This window comes from Acipenser ruthenus, chromosome 27 (genome assembly GCF_902713425.1).
Source record: "Acipenser ruthenus chromosome 27, fAciRut3.2 maternal haplotype, whole genome shotgun sequence".
Lineage (NCBI taxonomy): Eukaryota > Metazoa > Chordata > Actinopteri > Acipenseriformes > Acipenseridae > Acipenser > Acipenser ruthenus.
The window spans coordinates 14,407,453-14,416,495 of record NC_081215.1 but is presented as its reverse complement, the minus strand read 5'-3'; the positions used below and the strand labels follow the sequence as shown (position 1 = coordinate 14,416,495).

At 45.8% G+C, this 9,043-nt stretch overlaps 1 protein-coding gene across 1 annotated transcript; it reads right to left on the bottom strand.

Moving 5' to 3' along the window:
- Window positions 1-366: 366 nt before the first annotated feature.
- LOC131701813 (uncharacterized) lies at window positions 367-8,460 on the bottom strand. The gene is made up of 4 exons (XM_059001773.1): window positions 8,236-8,460; window positions 6,370-7,917; window positions 829-5,843; window positions 367-510 (listed from the first exon to the last, which is right to left on the bottom strand). The coding sequence occupies exons 2-3, from the start codon at window positions 7,627-7,629 to the stop codon at window positions 1,182-1,184; spliced, it is 5,922 nt and encodes a 1,973-aa protein (XP_058857756.1). The 5' UTR covers window positions 7,630-7,917; window positions 8,236-8,460; the 3' UTR covers window positions 367-510; window positions 829-1,181.
- Between the last annotated feature and the right edge of the window lie 583 nt (window positions 8,461-9,043).

Below are 9,043 nucleotides of genomic sequence, written 5' to 3'. Positions count from 1 at the left end.
TGTTTATTTTTTACTTTAAAGAACTGTGTATGTATTTATAAACAAATGTGTTGTGTCACTTTGTTGCTTAAAGGAAATTATATTTTGTATTTGGGGTGCATTTGCCCACTTTTCCTGTCTGCTCTGTTTCCCTGACGTTAGAAATTGTGATTTAACACTCATTTAGTGGAAATCGTATGTAAGGTTTCTTCAAAATGAGGCCAGGATTATTTCTTTATAAAAGAGATGTTCTTTCAATGTTAGAATAGTTCTGTTTTATGAGGAGACATTGGAGTAGAGTGGCTCTTTTTTGGTATGTGTGGCAGCTTGTATTATCACATTGTATTGTTAGACTGCTTTAAAACAATACAGACAACATGGTTATTCTGTCCCTTGCATGCGTAACTTGGCATGAATCGACAGATAGCTAAACATGAGGAGCTTAAATGACGAATCAGGCGCAGAAGTAAAATAAAGATGTCTTTACTTGAATGTCTTGATTCTCATTATCCACTCCGTGACAATGTGAAACTGAAATACACACACAAAACAGTATGTGCTTAATAAACAATACTGTACATAAACATAAATGTGCTTTACCACATAAAAGGTGTAACTCAATACAGCTGGTTATGCATATGAGAAGGCTAGTAAAACAGCTATGCAGGCTACATAGCTACCAGCTAACAAAGCACATGGAAAGTTATCATTAGCTAGCATCGCTTACAGAAACATGCAAATTAACAGGGGTGAGCTGCTTATGTTACACAGCCTCACAAATATGTTTCACAATCTAACAAATATGCTTGAAATTATTACTAGATGACTTGAACAAACATTAAAACTTACAAGCAAAGCTTCTCCAAGGCTCAGCACGGTCAGATGGCAGTAGATTGCAATGCTTACTGTATGTTTACTTGTAAATACTAATAAAAATGGCAGGTCTGAACTATGACCTCTAAGTCACATGACTTCAATTGGCCAATAAAGAAAATGCAATGAATTGTAATAGAAATAACCTGAATGTCCTTAAACGACCACTAGGTGGCTCTAAAAAAATAAGCAGTAATTACATATAACATGACACTCCCCGCCTGGTATTGAACAAATACCACTATTAATTTTTCAACATATACCGTAAGGTAGTAGGGAATGTGGCATAAACTAAGATGAGGCGATGCAAAGTCCCATAAAGACCATCTCTATGGTGACATGAGAAGTACCACTTCGGAAACTGGCCTGAAGAAGGTTCTTGGCGTTCCATGTTTAGTGACTTTCAGCTCAACCTTCCTAACCTTTCCGTCACTGTCAAGAAATGCCTCTGTGACGAGCGCCAAGGGCCACTCGTTCCGCTTTACTTGGCTATCTTTTAGCAGGACCAGGTCGCCCACTTTAATGTTGGGACGATCCTCTTGCCATTTGCTGCGACTCTGGAGAGTTGCTAAGTATTCTCGCCTCCACCTCTCCCAAAAGGTGTTAGCGAGATGCTGAACTTTCTTCCACTGCTGACGGTAGAGATCTGTGTTGTCAAAGGCTCCCGGAGGTGGTAAAGGAGTGCAGACCTTTTGAGTGAGAACCATAGCAGGGGTCAGCAGGAAAGGTGAGTCTGGATCCGTGGAAATGGGCGTCAAGGGTCTGGCATTCATTATTGTTGTAACTTCTGCCATGAGGGTGGACAGCACCTCATGAGTGAGGCGAGAGGGACCAATTTGTTGGAGCATGGAGTCCAGTATGCGTCTTGAGATCCCAATCATACGTTCCCAAGCTCCGCCCATGTGGGATGAATGCGGTGGGTTAAAGATCCAGGTGCAGCCCTCCTCACCTAAGTACTTTCTCACACTGGGTTTGTTGGTGTCAGCCAGAAGAATCTTCAGTTCTTTGCAAGCCCCTATGAAATTTGTGCCACAGTCTGACCTGATCTGCTTTGCGGGCCCACGAAGAGCGAAGAATCGTCGCAATGCGTTGATAAAACTAGACGTGTCCATGGACTCAATCAATTCAATATGCACAGCTCGAACGCTCATGCAGGTAAAGAGCACTGCCCACCTTTTACTGTTGGCTTGACCTCCTCGTGTGCGGCGAGAAGCGATGGTCCAGGGGCCGAACACATCCAGTCCGACGTATGTAAAGGGTGGTTCTGCGCTAAGGCGGTCTGAGGGGAGGTCTGCCATCTTCTGCTCTGCTGTCCTTCCACTTAGTTTTTTGCAAGTGACACACTTGCGGAGGTTACTGTTGATGCACCTCTTTGCTCCGACAATCCAGATCCCTCCTGTTCGGATAGCTCCCTCTGTGAAAACGCGGCCCTGATGCTTGACTCTTTCATGGTAGTAGTTTGTGAGTAGAGTAGCAACATGACTGCGGCCAGGTATGATGAGGGGGTGTTTCTCTGCTGTGTTTAGGGCAGAATGTTTTAGCCGTCCTCCAATCCTCAGGAGGCCCTCTTCATCAATGATGGGGTTGAGCTTTCTCAATGGACTGTTTTTTGGAATTTCCTTTCCCTTTTCCAAGCAGGTAAATTCCACCTTATAGGCCTCTCTTTGGGTGCATCCAATAATGACAGCTTTGGCTTTGGCAAGCTCATCACTTGTATGAGGCTTGGTGCAGTGATGCCAGCCATTGCAGTTCTCTTTCTGCTCGTGGTCAGTAGTCTTGTAACAATGGCTGATATGGACGAGGGAAGCCACGGCGCGTGTGAGGGATTTCCAAGAGGAAAACCGTCCAAAGCGATAGGCTCCGAGACCAATATTCTGACATGTAGTGACATGTGAACGTACCTCTACGTCCGACTCAGGATCGATGAGTTCGTACGACATCTCTTCTGTGGTACGAGTCTCCCCAGTATGCAACAGGAAAGCAGGTCCTGTAAGCCATGTAGTTTGGGACAAGTGAGCAGCGGGCACAGACCGTGTAGCAATATCCGCTGGATTCTGGGCTGTATGAACATAGTGCCACTGTTCAGGACGTGAGAACCTTCTGATCCGTTGTACTCTATTGCTGACGTACACATAGAACCTTCTGGTTTGGTTACAGATGTACCCCAACACCACTTTGCTATCTGTATAGAACTCCACAGCACCTAGCTCGATGTCCATCTCGCATACGATCAGCTCTGCGACCTCAACTGCCAGAACGGCAGCACCTAGCTCCAATCTTGGGATTGTGTGGACGGACTGCGGAGCCAACTTTGCCCTTCCTAGGATGAAACCAACATGCCATACTCCTTCGTGATCCATTACCCTCAGATATGCTACAGCAGCTATGGCCTTTACTGAAGCATCTGAGAAGATGTGAATTTCTTTCCTTTGAGCTTTCGAGAGGAAGGTTGCAGTGTAAGCACGAGGTGTTTCAAACTGTTGAAGGTCTTGCAAGGAGTCCCTCCATGCATTCCATTCAGCCTCCTTTTCCTGCGGGAGAGGAGTGTCCCAGTCAAGGGCCACATTAGTGAGTTCTCGTAGTAAGAGTTTACCTTGAATGGTAATGGGTGCCACAAAGCCAAGAGGGTCGAACAGGCTGTTGATGGTCGCTAAGACACCTCTACGTGTGAATGGCTTTTCACTTGTTGTTACGCAGAATGTAAATGCATCCCGTTTGAGGTTCCAGCTCAATCCAAGACTGCGCTGTACGGGGGGTGAGTCAACATCAAGATCTAAATCCTTTAGATCCTTCGCATGATCGTCTGAGGGAAAGGCTTCCATGACCATGGCACTATTTGATGCTACCTTATGGAGTCTCAGGTTGGAGATGGCAAGTGCTTTCTGTGTCCTCTTGAGCAGGTCAATAGCCTCAGCAGCAGTGGGCAAAGACTTGAGCCCGTCGTCAACATAGAAGTCCCTCTCTACGAAGTGCCTGACATCCGCGCCATACTCAACTTCTTCATGACTTGCAGCACACCTGAGACCATAGACTGCGACGGCAGGTGAGGGGCTATTACCGAATACATGCACCTTCATCCTGTACTCGATAATGTCTTTGCTGGAGTCGTTGTCTCTGTACCATAGGAATCTGAGGAAGTTCCTGTGATCTTCCCTGACAAGAAAGCTGTGAAACATCTGCTCGATATCTGCAGTAATGGCAACTCGTTCACATCTGAAGCGTAACAGGACCCCTAGTAGGCTGTTGTTCAGGTTTGGGCCGGTCAACAGCACGTCGTTTAATGAAACGCCAAGATGCTGAGCGCTGGAGTCAAACACGACTCTAATCTGACCTGGCTTACGTGGATGGTACACCCCAAATGTCGGCAGGTACCAGCATTCTTCACCCTCTTTCAGTGGTGGAGCTTGCTCAGCGTGGTCACGGTCAAAGATCTTCTGCATGAAAGCCACAAAGTGGTCCTTCATTTCAGGCTTTTTCTCCAGCGTGCGACAGAGAGATGCAAGACGGCTGAGAGCTTGCTCTCTGTTGTTAGGCAGGTGAGGCCTAGGTGATCTAAACGGAAGAGGTGCCACCCAGCTGTTACTGTCATCCATGAACATCTCCTTGTCCATCAACTCTAGGAATAGCCTGTCTTCGATTGAAGGTGCCATCTTTTCGTCGTCCTTCGTTCTCTCAAAGATTGTGGTTCCCAGTGTGCTGTCTTTGGAGTCCAAGGCAAGGCTGTACGAAGGAAGAGTTTGATAGCTATTCTTTGCGGCGAACTTCTCCTTCAAGTAGAGATGGTTTGGGCATGGACTGAAGTGTGATGGGCGACCATTGTCGAGAACATTTGTCCGATATGTTTTGACCGTTCCTAGCTTGTGCGCTGTACCCAAACAGACGTCGCCGACCACGACCCATCCAAGGTCGAGTCTTTGAGCATATGGGGCATTGTGTGGGCCATTGCGCTGTTCTCTGACCTTATGGACCTGCAGGATGTCACGCCCCAGTAAGAGGAGAATCTGGGCATTCGGGTCTAGTGCCGGGATAAGGTGAGCAATAGACTTCATATGGGAGTGGTGTTTCGCAGCCTCTGGAGTGGGTATCTCTGACCTATCATCCGGCATATGATTGCACTCAATGAGCGTGGGAAGTAGCACACTCGTCCCTCCATCTAAAGACTCAGCAAGGAAACCAGTGGCTCTTCTCCCAGACGTCTCTGTGACTCCTGAACATGTGCGAAGAGTGTAGGGAGAGTCTGTCCCTTCGAGGTTGAATAGGTCAAAGAACTCAGACCTGGCAAGTGACTTATTGCTCTGGTCGTCGAGGATTGCATATACTCTTGCTGACCTCTCTGAATTACCTTTTGGGAACACCTTTATCAGGCAGATTTTAGAGCATGACTTAGGGCTTAGGCCTTCTCCACAGACTTCTGTGCATTTGGAGTTGACATCGGATGGGGGTTTCTCTCCTTCTTCCTCCCCGCCATGCTCTGAGTCTGGGCCTTTTAAGGTCCAAGGGGCTGGACCAGGGTGGAGGGCTGTGACATGTCTATCGCTGTTACATTCTTTGCACTGGACAGCTACCTTGCAGTCCTTCGCAAAGTGATTATTAGATGAGCAGCATCTGAAACAGGTTCCATTTTCTTTGAGGAATGCTTTCCGCTCTTCAAGGGTCTTACTTCGGAAGCCTCGGCAACGCTTCAGAGGATGAGGCTTTTTGTGAATAGGGCATTGTCTGTCCACATCTGGCCTACCTTTAGGGCTCTCAGTACGACTGGAGGTAGGTGTAGGGGTGATCTCTGTCTTGTGTGCAGAGACATGGCTCTTAGTGTGTCCGTACCTTTTACCAGGCAGCTCACTCCTTAATGGACTTGCACTAGCTGAGCAAAGGTTGAAGCTGGGATCATTTCTGGTGTGAGCTTCTCTGCAAACGAAACTGGTAAAGAATGAGAATGGAGGAAATGGAACATGGAACTGTCGCTTGTACTGAGATCCCCGCGCCATCCATTTCTCTTGTAGCCCTGTGGCGGAGTGTCCCGCCCCTATTTATTATTATTTGTATTTTTGTTTGCGGCGCGGGTAAAAGCGCCGCGTCTTTTATTATTATTTAAAAACCCCGTGAGGATGCATGGCTGATCAGCTACTGATTACTTAAATAGCTGACAGTCATGCATCCTTACCAAACGCGTGCAGACTCTGGCCGGGGGATAATAAGATAATTACCAACTAGTTAAATCCCTCGGCCAGAGTATATAAACCAGCAGCACTCTGCACTCGGTGTGTGGAGTGTTCGAGAGTGGAGAACGGGAGAGAGAGAGGAAGAAAACAATTGCTAAAACGTGCTGGAGTATCCAGCACGAAACTTACTTGTTTGTTTATTCGTTCGGCCCTCGTGCCCTTTTGTTTGGTGTTTTGTTAAATCTTTTGTTTTTGTTTTGTTTATTAAATACGCTGAGTGCACCAGCACTCAGCTTCAACCGCCCATCCACTGTTTTGGTTTGAGTTACTTCCTGGTCCGTGACGTCATCCACATCACCACTGCGAGCCAGACTGCCACAAGCCCATATGGCAACTTATCTACAATAGGGTTGACGCCCCGTGCAGTGTCCAGGTAGGTGAGCCCAGGTAGGTAGCCCTCTGACTTGGCACACTCTAATTCTCGCAGCAGATCTCCAAGCTCTCTAAGTTTTAGGGGATCTTTATTGCTGATCTTGGGAAACTTCTCCAACTTCTCAAAAAGAGCCTTTTCTATTACCTCAGGTGAGCCGTAGCACTCCTCCAAGCGCTCCCAAGCCATCTTAAGCCCAGCGGCCGGTTGACTGACATGAACAGCTCTGATCCTCTTCACGTGTTCTGAAGATTGAGGCCCTAACCACTTTGTTAGGAGATCGAGCTCTTCGCTGGCGGTTAAATGCAGACCTTCCATTGCATTGGTGAAAGAAGACTTCCAAGCCCAGTAATTCTCTGGGCAGTCATCGAACTTGACGAGCCCAGAGTTCACGAGCTCACGGCGCACTAAGTACATTGCAATGTCATTCATACCTGTTGTGTTGTGAGTGGGTACCTGTGGTATTGCCTTGCTGGGAAATGGCGTGCGTGGCTGTAGAGCAGGGTCGAAATGGGCTGCTGGCAGGTGCATGTTATCCCCGCTTACGTCTCTTAAAGGGAGCTTGTTTGGTTTGGGGTTCTGCCTTGGTCTGTCACCGGCACGAGTGATGTGGTGAAGTGCATCTGTTTGGACTTGATCACTGCAGTCGTCATGTAGTTGAAGTGGCGGTGTGAATGGTTCCAGGCTATGCAGCGACAGCTGACTTGAATGTAGTTTGGAGTGATGCTCAACGTAATCTGAGGTGAGCTTCTTTGAATCGTGAGGGGTGAATCCAATGTCCACTTTCCTACCGTCTTCTCCTTGCTCCAGTTCTGCTGCCGCGATTTCGAGAACTTCGGCCTCTGCCGTGGCTGCAGCAACTTCCTTTTCATGTTGCAGAATAGCTAAAGCGGCTTCCATATGAGCCTCTTGTACTTTCAATTGGGCCTTTTCTACCATAACTTCTGTTTCCCTCTTAACAAAGGCAGAGCGAGCGCGTGCAGCTTCCACTCTAGCGCGTGCTTTAGCTGCTGTCATAGAAGCAGATAACTTGCTAGATCCTCTGGAAGAACTAGATATGACTGATTTGCTAGATGCTTTGGAAGAAACAGATACAACCGACCTGGTCTCCAGTGACTGCTGCAGATCTGCGGTATCTTTGAGTTGAGGTGCTTCCTGCATCTCCTTTTTACCCCCGTTGTCTGTCATCTTACTTGTTGACCTTTCTTAGGTCAAAGGAGCGTGATGAATTTGGAAGCAGAGGGAGAACGAGTGGTAGCTGTTTTTAACTGTGGTCTGATTTCCTTGAAACTGCTGTGCAGAGCCCGCCGTGATGCTGCTTTTTCACTATTCTGTCCCTTGCATGCGTAACTTGGCATGAATCGACAGATAGCTAAACATGAGGAGCTTAAATGACGAATCAGGCGCAGAAGTAAAATAAAGATGTCTTTACTTGAATGTCTTGATTCTCATTATCCACTCCGTGACAATGTGAAACTGAAATACACACACAAAACAGTATGTGCTTAATAAACAATACTGTACATAAACATAAATGTGCTTTACCACATAAAAGGTGTAACTCAATACAGCTGGTTATGCATATGAGAAGGCTAGTAAAACAGCTATGCAGGCTACATAGCTACCAGCTAACAAAGCACATGGAAAGTTATCATTAGCTAGCATCGCTTACAGAAACATGCAAATTAACAGGGGTGAGCTGCTTATGTTACACAGCCTCACAAATATGTTTCACAATCTAACAAATATGCTTGAAATTATTACTAGATGACTTGAACAAACATTAAAACTTACAAGCAAAGCTTCTCCAAGGCTCAGCACGGTCAGATGGCAGTAGATTGCAATGCTTACTGTATGTTTACTTGTAAATACTAATAAAAATGGCAGGTCTGAACTATGACCTCTAAGTCACATGACTTCAATTGGCCAATAAAGAAAATGCAATGAATTGTAATAGAAATAACCTGAATGTCCTTAAACGACCACTAGGTGGCTCTAAAAAAATAAGCAGTAATTACATATAACATGACAATGGTTATTGGTCTTTTATCTTCATCTATTCTAACTGTCTGGTTCCCTCAGCAGTGGTGTTCATGGTTTTATTATTTCAAAGCGCTTTGTGATGGTGTTCCACTATGAAAGGCGCTATATAAAATAAAGATTGATTGATTTCTCAATTCTCCCTAAATCAAATGCATTATTCTCAGTTCTTACATTAATGACAGTGGTATTGTATACAATAAACAGTAAATGTACCAATGAATACATTCTCTGTTAATGTAGCTCAGTAGATAAGGTGTGCTGGGCTGCAGTGTGGGGTTGAGGAGCTCAGCCGTTAGAGAAAGTTCTGGACAGAACATTACATGGCAAAAGGTCTGGAATTGTAGAGATAGCATAAGGTAGCTTCTTTTCTGTAGTTTGGTTTTATAGGAGTGGTAACTGAAAGCACACAGCCGGTAATAAATACAAACTTACTGGCTTTGCAAAAATGTATTCTATACAATAATATACATTATAGAAATGACAGCTGTCCAAACTCTTAGGCACCAACTACATATGAAAGCATGAGGTAAACCGGTAACTTGTTTTAATGCACGTGTTG

Excerpts from the sequence above, each read along its gene's own strand:
- LOC131701813 (XM_059001773.1), bottom strand. The coding sequence starts at position 7,629 with ATGACAGACAACGGGGGTAAAAAGGAGATGCAGGAAGCACCTCAACTC. Across the intron at positions 5,844-6,369 it reads TGGCAGTCTGGCTCGCAGTG|AAATGGATGGCGCGGGGATC; the intron begins GTGATGTGGATG and ends GGGCTACAAGAG.